Source organism: Patagioenas fasciata, chromosome 21 (genome assembly GCF_037038585.1).
Source record: "Patagioenas fasciata isolate bPatFas1 chromosome 21, bPatFas1.hap1, whole genome shotgun sequence".
NCBI lineage: Eukaryota > Metazoa > Chordata > Aves > Columbiformes > Columbidae > Patagioenas > Patagioenas fasciata.
Genome location: NC_092540.1, coordinates 3,843,800 through 3,865,590, shown reverse-complemented (window position 1 = coordinate 3,865,590; position 21,791 = coordinate 3,843,800). Strand labels below are relative to the sequence as shown.

Below are 21,791 nucleotides of genomic sequence, written 5' to 3'. Positions count from 1 at the left end.
CTCATTGCAATAACATATTCTCACACAGGGATGTGGCTGCAGACGCTCCCACCTGCCCGGATTTACCGATTCCTCCGGCGATGCCGCAGCCCCAGCTGCCGCTCACGTGGGGCGGCTGAACGCCATTCAAGAAGCTCCTTGTGTCCCGCCGTCCCCGTCCCCCCTTGCCGAGCAGCTGCAGATTAATTGGCCCTTTGATATGGGTGGGTTTCTGCCAGGGACGGTTCCCCAATGTCTCACTGACGGGGGGGGACGCTCATCCCTTCCAGCGCCCAACACCCCTGCAGCAAACAGCCGCTCTCGGTCCCCAATAACTGTTAACCAAACAATCCCCATCATTATTTACCATTAAAAATGCTTTTTACCACATTCCTCTTGCGATTGTTATATATATATATATTATTTAAAACGCAGTTGCAGTTTAGCAAAATGGAGTTGTGCATCCCCCAGCACACACTTGTTTGGTTTCTTCACCATCTTTTGTAAGTGCCCGTCTTAATTAGGATGCAAACAATCCCGGAGGAATGTTTAATTAATATTATAAAGCAACAATGGGATGATTAAGCAAGTCTGGGCAGCTGCTATTTATACACAGGGCATGTGGCACTTGTTGGGGGCGAGGAAAAGATCGCTCCACGGACCTCTCTGTGCGATTTTATTGCTTGCTTTAATTGTCTGGTTCAGTCCTTTCCTCCTCTTTGTGTTTGCTCAGGCAGAGCGAGAGGAACAGAGATTTAGCTCAGTCTCTTGTTCAGCTTAATTATAGAGTGAAAGCTCTCAAGCGAGCAGCCTCTCTCCCACCCCTTCTCCTCTTCCCCAGCCACGAGCTCTCCAGAAACAACCCGGCAGAAGCTTTGGGCAACAAATGCCCTAAAACCAGTCCAGGAATAGCATCTGGGAGGCCCCTTCAAGCAGAAAAACACCCCAGAGGGCAGAGAAGAGGCTGGAAGAGGCAGAGGGGCTGTGCCAGGAGCAGCAGCGGCCGCCTGGGTCCCCCTACAAGGGGACAGGTGACACAGGACACGTCCTGGCTGGGTCCAGCAGTGGGGGGTCTGGAGCAGCCAGCACCCCCAGGGGATTAAATGTACTCCTCAAATGGTTGAGTGATGCTCTTACTGCACAGTGGCTTCACGGCATCGGTTTTCAGGGCATTTGCTATTTAGAAAATACATCTTCTTTGCTTCTCAGAAGCCTGCGTGCGACCTGAAGTAATTGTGTTTGCCTCGGGTTGAACTCTTCTGGCAGTTTCTAAAAATAAAGGCTTGATTTCTTTTACTTCCCATAGAGCCATCTCTGCTGAGAGCAGCAAGCAAACGAATGGATACAGAAATCAAAGGAAGCGGGAAATCCAACAGAAGCGAAGTGAGACAGCACCAGATCACCCCCAGTACGTTAGGAACGTACAACTCGCATAACACAGCAGCAAATAAATTCACGTCTTCCAGGGGAAGCTGCAGGTACCCAGAGCTGGGGGCAGCGGGGTTTGGGGTGCCCTGAACCCCAGCACAGCCCCCAGGAAGCCCTTTTCCCCTAGAAAACCTATTTGTGGCTGCTTCAAGAGTTGGGTCCCGCTGCTGGCACCAAGGAGCCTTTTTCCTCCTTCCCCAGGGCAGCGGTTTTGCCTCCAGCTGCTCTGACTCATCCTGACGTGTCTTACTCACCACCTCACGCTTATTCAATTATTACCTCAGTCCTGGCCCCACTGTGGGAAGTTTATCTCACCCCAAATCCCTCTCGGTCGAGCCCTAAACGCTGATTGTTTCAGCAGAGGGCCAAAAGCTGCCTGGCAGCTGCTAATCACGGAGTGAATCAAGGGGAACACCCTGGGCTCAGGAGTGCGCTGAGTCCGGGTCCCGCTCCTGCAAAAGCTGGTGTGAAATCTGCAGTGGGACAGTCACACAGGTCACTGGGACCGAGCAATTCTTGAATAAACCCCACGGGTCAGGGGCAAGGAGCTGCCATGGTGGTCAATGGGGACATTTATGCTCCCCACACATTAGGAGCCTCAGTGGGTTTTCATGTCAGAATCAAATCAGCCCGTTCAGATCAGAAAACTGCACTCCAAGGCCAGCACAACATGTATTATCATTTCTCAATTATAGCCTGTGATATCCCAACAGGACATCAGAAAGCAATTCTGTGCAGAGAGAGTGGTCAGCATTGGAATGGCTGCCCAGGGAGGTGCTGGACTCACCGGCCCTGGAGGTTTTGAAACTGAGATTGGCCATGGCACTTAGTGCCATGATCTGGTGAGCGGACTGGAGTTGGACCAAGGGTTGGACTGGATGATCTCTGAGGGCTTTTCCAACCCAGTCAATCCTGTGATTCTGTGACAAACATCTCCCTGTGCTGGAGTCCTGCAGAATACAGATGCTACCTGTTCTTTCCCTTGAAATGTGTGTGTTTCTAATGGAATTTCAGAAAACAAGAGGCTTCTGTTTGCCATTTAGGTTTCTTGCTAGATTTCTGCTACTTCCACCCTAGACAGTATCAAGAGTCGGTTGACCAAGGAGTGAAACCCATGGGTACGGACACATTGGCTTCACCGTGTTACAAAAAGATGCTCCGGTCCTGCTTGTCATGGCTGTAACACCCGGGGCCGATCCCCTCGCAGGTTTAGCTGCTGGTTTGTCCAAGTCCAGCCTCTGCCCTTTGCTCCGTGATTGCGCTGTGCCTCTCCCCGTCCCTGCAGATTAACTGAGACTGGAGCACGAGACGGCCAGGATCGGGTCTCCCTCATTTCAAACATCATTTATCATAAAGGATTATCCCGCGGGGACGCCTGTGCAGTCATATTTAATAAAGTAAACGGCTTCAAATCAAATGAGTTCTCCTGGGAATTTAAGCCGCACTGACGCAGCAGCTTGACACTGCTTATTTCCAAAGTGAAATGAAAAATGGTTGTAGGATACTGGATGTCTGTGGCCCTCATAATGTTATATCCACACCCCGAGCGCGGGGGAGGCTGATAGAGGTTTAGCTTGTCTGAAGTTGGTTTGTCTGATGATTTGCAACAGCTCGGGTAGGGAAGAGCAGCAGAGCTGCAACGCCCCTTGCTTTCCAGTTCCAGCATCATTCACTCAAAATGAGTTGCAAGAAACTTCATTTATATTTAAAACACTTGTGGGGGAAAAAAGGCAAAATGACCGTTAACTTGCATTTTGCTGGGGAGCTGAACTCGTGGCGTATGCTGCTCCACATGGGGTCGTTCTGAAGGATGCCCAAGGGGTTTTCAGGCTTCTTGGCTGCAAAAAGTGCTCTGTGGAAATGAATCCCAGGAGCCTTGGGCAGCATCCTGTGAGCAAAGGTGTCCCGTGCAGCACAAGGTGGCTGTCACCCACTGCTGGATGCAGCTGCTCCATAACGCACCAGCGTGCTCAGCCTCTCCCCACACATGAATTTGTCCTTTGTTGCTGGATCTGGGGGACACGCGGCACCGGAGCATCCTCCCCTCTGCACACAACGAGCTCCTTATGCGCTCCCAGTCGCGCTGGCGTGCCAGGAAATGTTGGTACCACGCAAAGAAAATGCCACGGATGTTTGAACCCGGACCTCAGGCTGGGACTGCAGGAGCGGCCGCGCTGGGGTCAATGCTGCGAAGGAGACGAGCTCGTCTGAGCGATCTCTGTCCCAAAAGGGCTGGTGAAATTGGGATTTAGGCAAGAGGTGGCAGGGCCAGGCCAGCAAGACGGGCACCGCGGACTCCAGCACGGGGCTGTCATCCCAGCCCTGTCACTCGTTTGCTCAAAATCTTTTGACAAATGATTCAATCTGCTGCTGCCTCCGAAGCGCATCCCGTTGGAGACGAGGGACAACGTGGGTAATGGTGTCACTCGGCGCTCTGGGCTCTACCTGCTGCCGACAGACACGGAATGAGCTGAGCTTACCTGTGTGCAAGCTCTCTGCAAAAAGCGAGGCAGAAAAGGCCAGTGTGGGTCCCAGGATAATACAAGCGCTGTTTCCCAACACCGGGATTAGCAAGTAACTGAGCTAAAGACAAGAGCCCGGCCACATTAGCACAGCGCTGCGCCAGGGCTACTGTCAGCTCGGGGCACAGCTAATTAGCCCTGGCATGGCTTCTAATTGGGCTGTTTCTGGAGCTGGGTCCGCAATAAAATTCAGTTTCGTTTCTTCAGTGCCTAGTGCTGGCAAAACAAGGAAAAACATTCATTAGTTTGGGTTATTTTGCAAAGATTAACTCTGAACCTCACATTAAGTTTATTGTGTCACTGCTGGACGTAAGACGTCGCACGTTGTTGCTGCAGCATAGAGAACGACAGCAAAGCAAATCCCATGTGCAGCAGCAGCCCTGCTCCCCCTAAACACAACACGACCCTCCCTCCCTTCGCTTGGGCGTTGGGATCCAAATCAAACCTTGCAATTAGGACTCCCCAGCGAGGCAGGGCATCACCAGGCAGCCACCGCCCGATCCAACCCACTCCAGGTGGAAAAACAGATTTAAAATAACCTTTAGATAACACCCAAAATAGATCGGTAAATACAGGCAGCAAAGTTTAAGAACAGCGTATGTGGAGAGCGCTGAATCACTCGGGCTGGATTTGTGCACAGCTCAGATCGACACTAATAGGAGCTGGATGGCTTCGGGGACCGTGGGGCTGCATTGAAATTTTAAATGTGCTCCTTTCCTCGGAGCACAATGTTACTTTGCTTGATTGGATGCTGGTCAAAAGCAGAAGCATGTGAGCACATCTGGAAGGTTTTTATTTTACCCCTTCTTTAGGACTTTCTTCAGTCAACTCATCTTTAGCCCAGCGACACATTAAACACCAAGCGCTTCAGGACACGTTCTGCTTGGACATCACACTACGCCCTGGCTGCTGCAGCGTATCCAAGGGCAGAATTCGGGCTATTGTGCTAAAATCCATTAGATAAAAAAACTCTTATCCAGTGGGAGAACAAATTCATGGTGTGAGGTCCCAAGGGCAGTGCAGCGAGGTGTCCCAAAGCGGGACTGTCCCTCGGGCCGGGACATGGCCGGGGACATGGACATCGACGGGGACCAGGCCTTCTCCCCCCAAACCCTTTTTCCCTCGGTGTCACATCATTCACAGCCCCAGCTCCTTCGGCCCCTGATGTTTTCCAACACCACCATCTAGTGGCAAAGCCAACAGGCTCAGGAAGCGTTTCACAGAATCACAGAATCACAGAATTGGCTAGGTTGGAAAAGACCTCAGAGATCATCAAGTCCAACCCTTGGTCCAACTTCAGCCCATTTACTAGATCATGGCACTAAGAGCCATGTCCAATCTCAGTTTAAAAACCTCCAGGGACGGTGAGTCCACCACCTCCCTAGGCAGGCCATTCCAATGCCTGATCACTCTTTCCGTAAAGAACTTCTTCCTAATATCCAGCCTAAACTTCCCCTGGCAGAGTTTAAGCCCATGTCCCCTTGTCCTATTGCTGACTGCCTGGGAGAAGAGACCAGTTCCCACCTGACTATAACTTCCCTTCAGGTAGTTATAGAGAGCAATGAGGTCACCTCTAAGCCTCCTCTTCTCCAGGCTGAACAACCCCAGCTCCCTCAGCCTCTCCCCATAGGTCATGTGCTCAAGTCCCTTCACCAGTCTTGTTGCTCTTCTCTGGACCCGCTCCAGCACTTCAATCTCTTTCCTGAACTGAGGGGCCCAGAACTGAACACAATACTCCAGGTGTGGCCTCACCAATGCAGAGTACAGGGGAAGGATCACTTCCCTTGTCCTGCTGACCACACTATTTTTGATACAGGCCAGGATACCATTGGCCTTCTTGGCCACCTGGGCACACTGTTGGCTCATGTTGAGCTTGCTGTCAATCAGTACCCCCAGGTCCCTTTCTGTCTGGCTGCTCTCCAGCCACTCTGTGCCCAGCCTGTAGCGCTGAAGGGGGTTGTTGTGGCCAAAGTGCAGGACCCGGCACTTGGCCTTCTTGAACTTCATCCCATTGGAATCAGCCCATTTTTCCAGTCTATCCAGATCTCTTTGCAGAGCCCTCCTGCCTTCCAGCAGGTCAACACTGCCCCCCAACTTGGTGTCATCAGCAAATTTGCTGATGGTGGTCTCAATCCCCTCATCTAAATCATCCAGGACTGGACCCAACACTGACCCCTGGGGGACACCACTAGTGACTGGCCGCCAGCTGGATGCAGCCCCATTTACCAGCACTCTCTGGGCCCGGCCCTCCAGCCAGTTCTTAACCCAGCAGAGAGTGCACTTGTCCAAGCCATGGGCTGCCAGCTTTTGAAGGAGTATATTATGGGAGACAGTGTCAAAGGCTTTGCTGAAGTCTAGATAGATCACATCTACAGCTTTCCCCTCATCCACCAGGTGGGTCACCTGATCATAAAAGGAAATCAGGTTGGTCAGACAGGACCTGCCCCCTCCTAAACCCATGCTGGCTGGGTCTGATCCCTGGTCTTACACCAAATTCACTGTTCAATTTGCACCCCCGGCTTCACCTGCCCTTCCTGGGTCACCAGCAGCGACTAAAAACATCTCCAGTGCTTCAGCTTTTGCAGGAGATGGGGTGGACAGAGCAGACGTATCCCCCCGACCCTGATGTCCTCCAAGATCCCACCACAGACAAAACCACCACCGAGGAAGCTGGACTTGCCTTCTCCAGACCAACAGTCCAGGGCAGGAGATGCTGCGGAGTCGCAAGTCCAGAAGCGACGTGGAAAAGCAGCGGCAGGTTGAGCGTCCCCGTCACCGCAGCCCCAGCTCCGCGGGGAGGAGATAACAGAGTGGGCTCTTCATATAAAACACGCCTGGCATTCGAGAAATGAGGTTTGATGAACTTACACACCACCCTGCAGCTAGAAAATGAAGGTCAGGTTTCTGTTTTAATAGAAGAGGCGTCTGGCAATCAGCATGTACATTAAAATTACTTTATTACTAAAATATTTTTACATTTAGTAAAGATAACCAACCTGCAATTACCGTGCTGCTGCTCCTCCTGAAATAGGAAGCGCAGAGGGTAGGTTGAAGACAACCAGCTAAGTAACTACGTTTGTCCTAACAGCTTGTGAGTAGGCAGATGTTCTCACATTATCGTCAGCCAAATATTTTCATCCAGTCTTGTTTGGGCTGCATTTAGAAACTGGGATCTCTGCATAATTCAACAGCTGCATCGCTAACACAGTCACAGAAAAACCTATTTATAGAAATTTCTCCCCCCCCCCGGTTTCAAATAGAACTACCCAACGGGTCCAGGAACAACTGTTCACCAGCTCTTACATTTAGGTTTCCCATTTGAACAACCAGGACGAGGCCCGTCCTGAGTTTTCTCCACTGTGAAGATACATTTCTCTTCTCACTTACGCAGAAGCAAAGCAGGAGCGAGGCCTCCAGCGCCGCGGGGATTCCAGCAGATCCCATCCAGGATGGGGTTTGGGGTCCCTTTTACTTGCACATCCACCGGATCGAGGTGCAGCACCCACGGGTCTCTTCAGATCCTGCTCTTTTAAACTTTATGAAACCAATAGGTATTAAAGAAAATATAAGAATGCACAATGAAACAAAGAGCCCCTTCGGCTGAATGTGCAGATCGGGCAACGTCAGCCAGATTTTGTCTAAAAATGTAAAGCAGCTGTTTGCTTTGGTGAAACTGAATTTAGACAGAACCAGCTTTCAATCCCACAGCTTCATGTTGAGCAAGAGACCATCACGGGCTCCTGCCCGGCGGGGGCGTCATCGAAACAGGGATTCTACCCCCAAAATACGTGATTGCGCGAAACCAAAGATCATAGTAAAAGTCAGACCTTGATACAATATTAAACCGAATTTGTACATATAAAAATAACCGTACAGAGGAAACCTTTTCAGCGGAATACAATCTTTAAACATTCGAGAGAATGTACAAAACTAATTCAAAATAGCCTTCTGTGCTTGAGTGCGTTATGGTTAAATACATCCGACAAGGAGGGTGCATGGAGATGTCGCATCGGTGTGAGGATGGACGGGTGGAATTGGTGCTAACAGGACACTCGATCGACCCGAACGGAACTTGCAAAACATGGATAAAAACCAAAGCCTGGAAACCGTAACAAAAACACAGAAACAAACTGAAAATGTACTAAAATTTAATCATTCATAAAAGCTGTAATTTAATCTGTGACAGTAAAACACAAGAAGCAATATTAGAGTTGGTTTAGTATATTATATATTTTTGCTTTTAAAGCCATAGAAATCAGTTATCCCAGTTTTTTTCCTATAAAAGACCCATTTTTCCAAAGCATTATGCACAAACATCTTTAATTAGAATATAATGGTAGAATGAAAATAATGATATTCTGTAACTTTTAAATATAAAATGAAGTCAATGACTCAAAAAGTTATTTGTTGCAGTGAGTTCGAAGGGAAATTTCAGATAATATATACCTATAGTTATAGATATAAAATATAATGGTGGAACATTTTTAGTGCTTGATGGGGAGAAATGATGATAAAAGGGTCAATATGAATTTTTAATTATAATAGCAATATCTAACATTTGAAATGCATCCATGCTCCTTCGTATAATCAGACACTAGAGTCAATTATCTTTATTTCCACATCCATTAACTGCTATTGCAAAGGAGGAGTATTATTGTCTTAAATTTCCAAGAGATATACACAGAGCAATTTCTTTTTCCAGGGACCATGTGCAAACCATTTTAGGATCTCAATTCTTCTCGTAGTATAGAAAAACAAGAGAAGCTTCTTCAGATATGTGTTTAATTTCCATAAGGTTTTGAAGTCGGGAATGCTGGCACTTTCCACGTAGGCAACAGTTCTTCATTCCTGCAATCTAGAAAGAGGAGAAATAAAGATGATGGAGGGAAAGTGTCTCATCCTACCATGAGATGATCTCAAACCAGGGTTGGAAAAACACACAGCAGGAACAGCGTTATTCTCCTCCTGTATTGGGGTTCGTTCCAACCATCCGAGTTCAGAGGTACTGAGAGAAAAGAGACTTTGGGAACTACACAAAGCACATTTCAGTTTCATCGTGGCTGCCCCCACCACTCTGCTGCGATAATTAATGAGTGTCCTTCCCATTAATCTGCCTGACGAGACGGGGATATTGAATCCCACATTGGGTGAACAGTTTATATCTCTGAGATCCTTTTAAATCTCAAGCTGGAGATCTCCCCAAGCCCCATTCCAGCTGGAGCAACAGGCAATGAATTGGGAAGAGATTTACAAAGAACGGGGGAGACACCGTGAAGTGTTTTGAGCATCTAGAGAAGATTTGGGGTACGGATAGAAGTCGACCTTCTGAGAAGCCTCATCAGCAAGTGGCTGGAAGCAGAAGGTCCCGGACACGTCCCCCGGGGCTGGGGACACCCGTCTCCGAGAAGTCACCCTGCCTGACGCCACAGTAGCTAAAATAGAAATCCATTCAAATCTATCACCTGAGGAACAGGAAAAGCCACTTAAGACGTGCTCCTCCATTCCTTTTCCTAAAGCTATTGTTTCCCCACAACCCTGAGCTATTATTTTCTGGCATTCAAAGCTCAGGATAAGAGACTCATCGGTCAATAAAGTGCAAGTCATTAGAAGCTTCATTAACCGCTTATCCCCCTTGGTACATCAATGGCCATTGACAGGGTGAACTTCAGAGTCGGCAGAAGGCAGAGAGCCACCTGTTTTCAGGAATTCATCCCCAAAATCCCGCTGTGAGCAGGAGTTTGTCTCAAACAGAATCACTCGTGTGCCAACACAGCCCAGCAGTTCACGGGGCAGCCCGGGTGACGTTCCTGCCCAAAACCTCAAGCTACAGAAACGCTGTTTTCCTTCAGGAGCGCGACAGAACAGCTGTAAGCACACAGAGTTCCCTGCCAAGATACACAGGAAGATTATTTATTTATAGCTCCGTCCAACCTTGAGGTGGCGTTTTGTTTTCATTTTTGGTTTGCGTTTCTCGTGTTTTTCGGTGGGCGGCTTTTTATTTCTGTGGCATTCAAAATCCGTGTCCCACCCAAACCGGTTTGCAGTTGTCCCCACAGCACCCAGGGCTGTGACAGCAGCTGCAGCAATAACACGAGTTCCACAGATGCTACTGAGTTTCAGCAGAGCATGAAAAGGAAGCAAAGCTTGGCTGTGGCGGCTGCAAGAGCAAAAAGTTCCTGCTCTGTCGCACTCAGCAACCCAAGAGAAAGGAGAAAAGGAGAGAGAAATATTTCTCTGCCAGGTCAGCCAGTACAAGCGACTTCTTAAAGAAGTCCAACACATGCAGGATGGGAAGGATATTTGTATGTGGGAGCGGCTGGAGGTAGAATTCCAACACCTCTTACCTGGCTCAGAGCTGCTGCGCGATGGGAGCCTAGAGCAGCAGACAGGATTTCTTTTTAGGCTTCTTCTTTTCCACTGGTGTTTTTCTATTTATCTGTCTGACCAGGTCATAAAAGATCTGAAAACGAAAAGCACAAACTGAGAAAATCCAAGGGATAAAACACCGCGCAAGTGTCAAAAACGAGGCAGGTCGGCAAGCTGATGCTCTTTCCTCGTGGCTGCAATCTTATAAATTCAATTAAAGTGCTTGCATTTACTAAAACATGTTTCTCAAACAACTGCTTATGGAAAAAGAGACGACACACTGTTCATTTCCCTCTTTGCCAAACAGATTCGAGCTGTTAATCGCTTCACCTTTTTGCCTGGTCTAATCTTTCGAGTTTATTAATAAAATTTGCAAGGAGAAGCAGAACACGTGCCCTGAACTCCATTTGCAGAAGGGGATGATTACAGGGGCCTCTTTCAGCCTCAGAGTCGAGTTTCTTGCAAAGGCTTTTGCTGCGAGTTGTTTTCCCAGCAATACTCAACCCATTTATAGCAAAATGAGCTTTACAAAAATGCGTGGAGCTGGGTCACAGTATTGAGGAGAAATATTGAAACCTTCAGCAAGCTCCACCCTTGTCCTTGTTTATTTTTCCCCTTCCTGGAGTGGCTGACAGCTCACAAATCCTTCTTGATTCCAAGGAAATTCAGAAAGTCCAGAAGTAGCTAAAAACCAAAACCCAGAATAATGCAAATGCTTCTCCTGCCTGCGAGCCAGCAGAACAAACAAATAACCAGTGCAATAACTTGCTTGATTCACTTGTTTCTTCTCTTTGATTTCCTCAGCTTGTAGGCTTTTCATCACCAGGCAATATAAACTGGCAGGAAACCAGAAAATTAAGATCACAATAAAATAAGAAACGAATCTTCCAGGTAGTTATTTTCTCCTCTGTGATGTGAGTCTCGCTGGAGGCAGCAGACAGCACAGGGAAATACGGAGACCCAGGATTCACAGGTTCAGGGTGGTTATATTATGTAAACCACGGGCGTGTATTCACCCCGACAGCTCAGGTTCTGCCTCCTGGAAAATCCCCTTCCCTGCTCTCAGGAAAGCTTTAGGGCGCCTTTGGTCAGTCTCTGCCACAAACTGCGCAAATACAAATAAACCAGAATTTCTTACACCCCATGGCGATCTGTTCAACGACTGAGCCGCTAGTTTCTTCATTAACAGTTGTAGTTTTACTACAGTTCAGACACACACATACAAAACTATCCCTTCTGGCAGGAGTCTGGCCCGGCGAGCTATATTTACCGCGTTAGATCAGCGCGCACTCCAACCAGCTAATCCCAAGCCTAGAAAGTGCGATTCCTGCCGCCCGGAGCTCCCATCCCGTTGGGCCGGGTGGATGTGGGGCTGCGCACGTCCCACCCACTGCCAAATTAACACTGCGGCCGGTCCAGGCTCCTACTGCTCCTGTTTATCGCACAGCCTCCTTAACGGTCCCGCTTATCGCCTGGCACCAAACCAGCTCCGCTCAACAGGGTCACCTTAGCTTTTGTGGCTGGAAGCCTGGCCTCTGTCACAGGCAGATAATTCAAGGCAGAGAATAAAAACTCGGAGCCCGATGCCAAGCGGAGCTCCCTCAGCAGAGCTGCACTAGCCCAGGCAGCAGGAAAACCTGGAGTATTGTGTTCAGTTCTGGGCCCTCAGTTCACGAAAGAGATTGAAGTGCTGGAGCGGGTCCAGAGAAGAGCAACAAGACTGGGAAAGGGACTTGAACACAAGCCCTATGGGGAGAGGCTGAGGGAGCTGGGCTTGTTCAGTCTGGAGCAGAGGAGGCTTAGAGCTGAGCTCAGCACTCTCTAGAACGACCTGAAGGGCAGTTCTAGCCAGGGGGGATTGGGCTCTTCTCCCAGGCAGTCAGCAATAGGACAAGGGGGCATGGGCTTCAACTCTGCCAGGGGAAATTGAGGCTGGAGATCAGAAAGCAATTCTGTGCAGAGAGAGTGGTCAGCATTGGAATGGCTGCCCAGGGAGGTGCTGGACTCACCGGCCCTGGAGGTTTTTAAACTGAGATTGGCCATGGCACTTAGTGCCATGATCTGGTGAACGGACTGGAGTTGGACCAAGGGTTGGACTGGATGATCTCTGAGGGCTTTTCCAACCCAGTCCATTCTGTGATTCTGTGAAAACGCACACCGATGACAAAGGTGTTTCTCATTTAAAGGTGGGAACCGTTGACACAGACTTCTGTTTGGGCACAGCCCAAGTTGGTGGCTTAGCAGAGGAGGGCTGCGATGGGCAGCCTGCTTGGGCAGCCAGACGTAGCAGGAATGCGAAAAGCAAATACTTCAAAAACAACAGCCGACGCTACACAACATGACACAATGGGGCGTAATCCACGTTCTGAATAGCAACTGCAAGTTATCTTGAAAAAGTAAACTTTTCCAGATCAAGTTTATCTAAGCTAAGAGTCATCCAGCTCACTGGGCTTGCTCAGGACCCTCTGCTGTTCGTGGCCGCTGGCACAGGCTATAGAAAGCACTTACCTAGAGAAGTCACCCACACTTTACAGAGAAATGGGAGCAGATCTCCTTAAAACAAACAGAAAGCAGTAGCTAAATACACTGCATCTCAAGCCTTTCTTGGGCTAAGATCTCAGAACCAGCCTGAATCTTCCTGATGAATAGATGAAGGACCGCACGCCGGTTTAACGTGGTGTTCACGTTGAAGTAGGAAAGACAAGGAACAGCTGATAGTTACCTCATTAACGTTGATTTTCGACTTTGCAGACGATTCTAGAAAGGCACAGTTACACCACTGTCTTGCTAAGTTCTGACCCTGTTCTTTGCCGACCACACGCTCTTCCTCCAGGTCACATTTATTGCCAACCAGAATCATTGGAACCTGCAGAGGAGAACAAGAGACGCATCCACAAGTTAACGTGCAACACGGAGCGTTAACGCCATGGCTTGCACAGGCATGTGGGGAGGGGTGGAAATACAGACAGCATGAGAAACAATAAAAAGCAGGAGTTCAGCAGAGCTCAGACTAGACTGGGATTTAGATGCCTGCCCGGAAAGGGCTGAACAATGTTCGTACTATAGACGCTCTGGTTCCCTAAGAATTAAACACATGGCGGACATTGTAATACCAAATGGTAATAGTTCAGTGCAATCTTAAGTTAGTAGTGATTTATTTTCTGTTCTCTACATCCAACACCATCTGAGTAAAAAACTTAATTTACCACCTACATGTATTTCAGGACTTGCATGTGACAGGAGGCTAAATTACCTGCCAACTTCGCCTGTTTTAGAGAGCAAAACACACGTGTTTTAAGACATCCGTGATATGTTTCAGCCCCTTTGACCTCTCTTGTCAACCTGATGTCGAGCCACACAACAATAAATGGAAGCACCTTTGCAAAGCGCTGCCCTGGACATCTCTTCCAATAAATAATCTCATGGAATATTAAAACAAGGGTTTGATACGTGTTCAAAAGATTCATAAGGCACAGAGTTTGTCCAAGATAATGACAAAAGGGCATCTGCCCCTCTCATTAAGCTGACGGCTTTCAAAAGTGTCTGGGTGAGTCACCTTCTCGCTCCTTCACCAGGAAGAAAGTGCCTTGGGGAAATCCTATTCCTTGTGACATTTCCTACAGAACGACAGAGAAATTTAATACTGCAGGAAAATGACCGCAGCTGGAGTATCTTGGAAATAAAGGCCCGATATGTAATGTCAGGCTTTCCCTGCTTCTCAGGCGGTCTCTACCGTGGCCGCAGCCCAGCGAGATGTCACAAATAGGCAGAAAAGACCTTAAACAAGCAAAGAAAAAACACCTAAAGCAACTTGAAAACTCCACAACAACCCCCAAAACCAAAACTACCCACTGCCAGGTGTCATTTGCACACCGATGAGACGGCAGCACAGCCCTGAGCTCCAGCCACGCGTTTTCACAGCCGCTTTGCACACAGATACGTGGTTCGGGACTTTTTACACCTGAGAACCGTGGGTTACGTGTAATTTTCAATTTGCTTTTACAACCCGCATCTCATACAGGTCTGAGGGGCCGATCCAGCCAGAGCTGGGGTTGGTTCTGAAGCCCAGGAGCGCGGTGCTGGGCATGCACACAGCAGCATCCTGTTTCCCTTACGCTGGGTAAGAGCAGCAAAAAAACCCAAAGAACTGCTGATAATGGGTGTGCACCCCGCTCCGTTTCCTGAAGCATTTAATTCTTTGAACAGAAAATGAGTACTTTCCAGCTGGAAAATAAATCATTATCCACTTCCTTTGGTAAATCACAACAGACTGTAGGTTTTTCATCTGCTTCGGTGTTAATATTCGTAGTCTCTTCTCAATTCGACTACACTCAAGATTAGCTTTTGTATTTAAAACTTACAGCCGTGCTGATTAGAAAATGAACACTTATTTTTGAGAAATAAGCTTTACTCATCAGATCAGAAACCCAAAGTCACAAATACAAATGAGGCAAATCCAAATAAAACTTATTTCACAGCAGAGACCAACTGGATATTTAGAAGTATCAGCTTAATCCCATTCTTTACAGTTTTCTAGATAGTTAAGAGGAACTTTCTCATACCAAAGCATGAAAATGTGTTTTGAACATGTTCAGTATATTAAGATAGAAAAAGTGTTACTTAGAGGGGTAAACAGTATAGGTTTGAAAGACAGGAAACTCTATATAAGGTTATTTGAGGAGGTAGTAATTGTTTATCATAGAGCCAAAAACAGGGTTTAATGAACAACTATCTTCTGATCGTTTACTATTTGATGTAGAAGACTTTGTTAGACATATATAATTTAATGGTTTATGTATTGGTATTTTGAAAGACACATCCTGAACCTAAATACAGGAAAGAACACATTTTCCTAACTCTGCGTCCTAAAAGTTCTCAGGCTTGGATTCAACAAGTAACATCCCCCTAGCACAAAATAAATACATGCATTTGAATAATTAAATCAAATCGCTGGAGTCAAACCGAAAGCAACAGTCTCTATTGTCCCATGAACTTGACCGGCTTACAGTGCAAATTCCCCTGGAGCCGAGCGAAGCGCTGGGCTCTGCCCGAGGGGAGGACTCGTGTTTCCAGGGATTTATCCCTACCTAAATGAACACCAGTTTTGCATAAATAGCAGTTCAGCTTGTTAAACCAAGAAGGCAACCAAAGCCATACGGCTCATCCCCTCCCGGCACATCACAGCAGCCGACACGACCCAACAGCAAAGGCGGTTGCTACTTCTAAGCCATCAGTGGAAGAAAATGGGCAATCTTTTTCACACTCCTCAGGGCGAACCCTTGAATATGTTATTGACTGTTAGGAAAAAAGAATACATATGATTTCAGCTTCTGTTGGAGGAGAGAGTTCCCACACTTCTGCACAGCCACATGGCCACCGTGGCAAAAGCCACCGGCAACCTCTCCTACATCACGCATTGAGACATTAAAAGCCAAGGAGTCCCAGCGCCAGCAGTTGGGGCCTGAACTGGAAATATGGTAAATAGTTTGCTTCTTTCAAGCAGGACTGAATGCAAAGTATCTTAATGTGATTTTTCCTTGTTTTAAAAAGGGATTTAAACACCCAAAATTACAACCTTGAAACAGTAGCTGAGACTCCTCCAGCCATTCCCAGGGACACCTGCAGCACAAAGCTGAACCCCCCCGATCACACACGGGGGTGACATTTTAAACATCTGCAAAGGAAAAAGGATATTGTACTTACATCTTCAGTGTCCTTAACCCGTAAAATCTGTTCCCGCAGGTCCTGTAAGTCGTTAAACGTGGACTGTGCTGTTATAGAATATACTAGTGCAAACCCTTGACCGTTCTTCATATAGAGATCCCTCATTGCTGTAAATTGCTCCTGTAATCAAATATTTTTAAAAGTAATTAGCTGGGGAATATGGCCAATGAACAAAATAATACTTTTATTATAATGGACAAGTATATAATACTGTGCAGCACACCTTTACATTTTTATCCCTTACAGAGATCCACTGAAGCATGCAAATTTAATAAAAGCATTAACACATTTCTTTCCCTTTTTCTTTCCCCCTCTAAGAGAGAAAAAGGCTTCTGGAAAAAAAAAATGGGAAAAAATCAGGAGTAGCAATAAAAATGTATCTGCAAACAAGCTGCTCTATGCACCAAATTATAACCCACGGTGTTAAGATTTGGCTGACATACTTTGTAGTGATCGTTTGTGTTAAACAGGTGTCTGCCATGGGACCAGACAACAGACAGGGACAAAGAAACCCCATTCCAACTCGAAACCCTACTTACCGTCCCTGCTGTATCGAGGATTTCAAGCATACACTGTTGACAGTCTACTTCCACTTGCTGGGGAAAAAAGGGAAGACACACACACAATTGTAAGTAAAATGGGTCAGGCAAGAGGAATATCAGCTTCATTTTTACTTCTGCGTAAAGAGTTCTGTGAGAAAGGCAGCCACGTGCACCATGATTAGAGGATTAATTATGCCCCAAGCCAGGCATTTGGGTCAGCTCACTTCTGCTCCAGGCCTGTTGGTTATAAAGGTGTAAATGAGGCGTACATGAGGCCTCTCAACTTCAGGGAGATCAAATCTACTCTTACAAATCAAACGACCTTAAACTTCTATTTTGTTTTGCTGCTAGGGAAGAAGGGAATAAGGAAGAAAAGGAAAAGCAAAGTATTTAGTGATCCTCACAGTCAGGCTTAGCAAGGAATTAGCAGGGCTCATTTGAGAGCTTTAAACTAGGCTCAAAGGGGGATGGGGTGGTAGCTGGGCTTGCATCAGTAGGGCATCACTCTAGAGTTGATGAAGGCTGGGAGGGCCCCCCATACCCCTGGGGTGAAATTGAGGTGCTCAGCTCGCTCTCTGAAATGCCTGCACACCAATGCGTGCAGCACGGGGAATAAGCAGGAGTTAGAAACCTGTATTAGGGCAGGAGATGATGACCTAGTGGCAATTCTGGAGGCACGGTGGGACAGCACACATGGCTGGAATGTGCTCATGGATGGCTGTGTCCTTTTCAGGAAAGACAGGCCAGTCAGGCGTGGTGGTGGAGTTGCTCTTTATGTGAGAGAACAACTACAATGTGTTGAGTATTGTCCAGGCACGGATGAGGAGCGAGTTGAGAGTCTGTGGGTGAAAGTTGAGGGGCAGGCTGACAAGGGTGATGCTGTTGTGGGCATCTATTCTAGGCCACCAGATCAGGGTGAGGAAGTTGATGAGGCCTCTACAGACAGCTAGGCAATCTGGACATCCATGAATCCATGGGTCCGGATGGGATGCACCCGCAGGTGCTGAGGGAGCTGGCTGAGGTCATTGCTGGATTGCTCTCCATCATCTTTGCCAAGTCTTGGGAAACGGGAGAGGTGCCTGAGGACTGGAGGAAAGCAAATGTCACTCCAGCCTTCAAAAAGGGCAAGAAGGAGGACCCGGGTAACTCTAGACCAGCCAGCATCACCTCCATCCCTGGGAAATCGATGGAACGACTTCTCCTTGGTGCCATCTCAAGGCAGATCAGGGACAAGAGGGTCATTAGGGGCAGTCAACATGGCTTCACCAAGGGGAAGTCGTGCTTGACCAACCTCATTGACTTTAATGAGGACATAACAAGATGGATGGATGATGGCAGAGTGGTGGACGTGATCTACCTTGACTTGAGTAAGGCATTTGGTGCCTTTAATGATGGGAACACTTATGGTAATCTGTAAAACAATGGGTTCCTTGACATCAGTGAAGAAAGCAGCTCTGTGGGCAGAATTACGTAACGCAACAGCATCAGGGATCCTGACAAGGGCTTTTGCTCAGCAATTACAAGCCTGCACCCAAAACAGATGTAAAGAATTGCATATGCACATAGCAAATATTGATACCTTCACGTTTTCAAGTAATAATTATATGTCAAATTACGGCAAATAGAACAGACCCTGGTTTGGTTGAGCTGTTCCCATCTCTTTGCTGCATTATTAAATGAAGCAAGCTCTATGAGACTTGAAAGAAATAGGAATAATGTTATTTTACCTTTCTGTATGAATCTTCTATTGTTGGGTCATATTTTTCAACAAAAATTCCCTGAACAAACTGTACAGTCTAGGCAGAAAGGAAAGGAGAAGAAAATTAAGTGGACTGAACACAACCAGTAACATTTACCGAGAAGCACTTTATGGAAAAGTAACGACTCGAAAACTGCTCCACAAAATTCAACAGCGGGAAGCACAGATAAAGACATATAAATTTCCATTTTTAAAAATAAAATGTGCATCATCTCTGTCATGTTAAGAATCACTTTATTCATGCATGGTTTTGAAGCTTTTTTGAAACGTAAACTGTTTGCTTGCTTGCTTTTTCGTCAAAGATGATCTCCCCTAAAACGCCTTCACTTCAGCGCCTGCGACTTCAGAAGAACAACAAGAATCACCAAATATGGAAGACTTGAAATTTAATCAGAAGAACTGGCAATCTGTACCCCGTGGAAAATCCACATTTCAATTCAAATCACGTTAGAGTTACAGTGGAGCTACTCTGGATTACATGCCCAGAGCACAGACATATTTCAAAGCAGCAAGTTAAATCTGGAGTGTCTCCAGCGACTCAATTTGTATTAAACCATTAAAGGAGGAGACATCACTCATTTCACAGAGGAAGTCCTTCCTCTCCTATATAATTATTCAAAGCAAATCTACCCTAAATATTTCCCATCAAGCTGTCGTTCAGATGCGACCCATCCCTGGACATCCAGTGCCGCGCTTTGGTTTGTAGAACAAGGTGGTGGTTGGTTGTAAAACTGAGATCCCAGCATTTAATTCTGTCTCTTTAACAATCAAACACACCGATTAACTTTGGCCAGCTGAACTCTCTATGACTCTTTTTTAAGCACAAATGCTGCGAAGTCACTACCTGTTTCGAGAAGCTCTGTTTTGTGTGGACAGAAGGCTGAGATTTTTGTGCAAGAGGGTCCTCATTTGTCACACCAATACTTGCAAACTTCCATTAACACGTGCAGAACATCTCGCTGTACGCTGGAAACTGAGCAGTTCCTCACGGTTTGCTTTGTTTTGTCATAAGAAAAGATTTCTAGCACTACATCACTTTAAAATCATCCTACATCACTAAATAAACCTATTTTATACTCTAATGATCCAAGCCTTTGCTTCTCCAGTAGTTTTTTGTCACACTGAAATGTGTCCCAGTCTGCCTTTCAGATAACAGGTCTCAGCAAAATCATTATAATAAGATAACACTATTAATGTGGATTGCAGCATTATACCAGCAATGGAAAACAACGATAAGAATTGGAGGTTACAGATGTGAACCAGCCTTCAGTGTGAGAACCTGACAAACCACTCACAACACTTTATCTACTTTAAACACCCAAAGTCTTATTTGATGTCCACTAATACAGTACTGTTCAGGGAAAGAAAATAACCCACGTATTCTCTCATCAAATTGTTCAATTTCTAATTGTTTTAACTTGTTCTCTCAACTGATGCTTGTGTGTTCACACAGACACCAATCACACACCATCTTAATTATCATCATATTTAACTTCATTCATAACCTGTCTTACTATGTAATATTCTTAATCTCTGATGCACTTTGCTTTTATAGATTACAGGTGGAAAGATGCTACAAATCTCGGGTTGTTTTCACGTTATGGCGGATCCAAGGCTTTTTAAACTCTTCCTTATTTTGAGGGTTGTGTATCGCACCTTTGCGATTTATATAGGACTATGCACAACTGGCTACTCTTGGTAATTCTGTCTACACACTGATACTGCGGAAGGTTTTTACTCTCATTAGAAATGGGGAGAAAACTACTGAACAGGAAACAAAATCCTCTGCCTTTTTCTGTCATCGTGACCAAGAGGTGCGATCAGCATCGCGTTGGCACAGAAGAGTTAAACCAACAGGGAGGATTTGCAGTGAAACAACACCATATTGTAATGAAAACACAGACTGCGAGGGAACACCGGCCTCTTTGATAGACATTGCTGTTTATACAGTTCGAAGAAAGAAATTTTAAAGTGACCCCCGTATTATTTTAAACCCCACCTTGTAACCTCTCCTTTCTAACACCTGTAAATAAGTAGTCATCTTAAAGCTAAATGTATTCACTCTTAGCTGACAATTGCCTCTTATAGTGTCCTGTTATAAGCATATGGATCATTTTTGCAAATTAATTAGAATATATGCTTAATTAGCACCTAGACTATTAAAAATAATTTCTGTTTACCAGACTATTTGCATTTCAGCTTTTAAAAGGGCCAGAGGTGGATGCTGACTCAGACTTCACATCACAAATAAGGAAATTCAAGTGTGTCAGACACTGAATGATTTCTATGTACAGCATGTGAATCCATGCCCTATTTTACCTAGTGACTCTTTCAGTATTGCATAACAAAAGCACCATAATCAAGGGGATGCTGGTGGGAAAAGTAAAACAGATTGCTTCAGTTGCTGTGGAAGAATAGGGTACAAATAAAAAATCAGACACCTGCATCTTGTAAAGGTCAGGATGGGATCTCTGAGATAGTGCGCCAAATGGGATACATAATTGAATATCTTTCCTCCTGTTCCATCTGGATTCTGCAGGTGATTCACCAAGGTTATTAGCAGCCCATTTCAAAATAATCAGCGCTGCAAGCAGCAGCATCTCTGAGGTGAACGGCTGGTCAGCTATTATCACCTTCTGTGAGCAGGAACACGGTGCAGTTCCCCGTTTCAGATAACTTTACACTTGACCAGTTCTTTGCCCTCCTCGTTGGAGCGAGCTGCTTGACTGACGTGTGATAAACAGGTGACAGAAATCTCTCTTACAATGCTTCCCTATCAACCCTGCTATGTAAACCTCTTATTGCAAACAACACGAGCACTTATGAGTGCAAAGTGTCATCAGTGTGCTTGTCCCTCTGCACGGCGCACACTGGAGGTCACTTCTCGTTCTGCCCTGTATTTTCAGTCCAGGCTGCACGTTCAGGTTCTATCCAGGATGGACAACACAGCCGTCGAGGTACGCAGAGCTGCATTCACTGTTACAGTGCAGGTTGGGCTTTTAATACTTAGGCATTTGGTCATTTACAATATTACACCCATGCGGGATGCAGAAATTAAACGTGAACTATTGTAACAGTGATTAGTCACCTGTGTCGTGCTCCAAAACCACGACACACAGATATTTCCACAGTGTAACAGCGGCTACGTGGGAGTCACCACACGCTTTAAAAGCCATACATATATCTCAACGCATTTAACCAGCACGGTCTGCAATGAGATCAGCCAGGTTTGACGTTTGCGTTATCGGTTGCGGAACCGCTTCCCAAAACTCACCAACGCGGACTTCCCCACACCTCCTGAGCCAAGGACCACTAGCTTGTACTCACGCATGGTGTGGTCTGTTCAAACAGAGACAATCTGGAAAGGAGGGAAAAAGCCAACAGTTAAATCGTACGCGTACACACAAATTTACGACGCTGTCTTTTGAAAGTAGCAACGCGCTCCTCTTCTCCAAATACTCCTGAGGACAA

At 46.4% G+C, this 21,791-nt stretch overlaps 1 protein-coding gene across 3 annotated transcripts in view; it reads right to left on the bottom strand.

The window, feature by feature from the left end:
- Positions 1 to 8,060: 8,060 nt before the first annotated feature.
- RAP1A (RAP1A, member of RAS oncogene family) overlaps positions 8,061 to 21,791 on the bottom strand; it is a 33,075-nt gene continuing 19,344 nt past the window's right edge. For all 3 annotated transcript variants that reach the window (XM_065854296.2, XM_065854295.2, XM_065854297.2), the window contains exons 3-9: positions 21,595 to 21,678; positions 18,289 to 18,357; positions 16,559 to 16,615; positions 15,999 to 16,139; positions 13,018 to 13,161; positions 10,274 to 10,389; positions 8,061 to 8,784 (exon numbers count right to left, since the gene is read on the bottom strand). In XM_065854296.2, the coding sequence (XP_065710368.1) occupies positions 10,303 to 10,389; positions 13,018 to 13,161; positions 15,999 to 16,139; positions 16,559 to 16,615; positions 18,289 to 18,357; positions 21,595 to 21,651 (555 nt within the window). In that variant the 5' untranslated portion in view covers positions 21,652 to 21,678 and the 3' untranslated portion in view covers positions 8,061 to 8,784; positions 10,274 to 10,302. The remainder of the gene's footprint in view (positions 8,785 to 10,273; positions 10,390 to 13,017; positions 13,162 to 15,998; positions 16,140 to 16,558; positions 16,616 to 18,288; positions 18,358 to 21,594; positions 21,679 to 21,791) is intronic.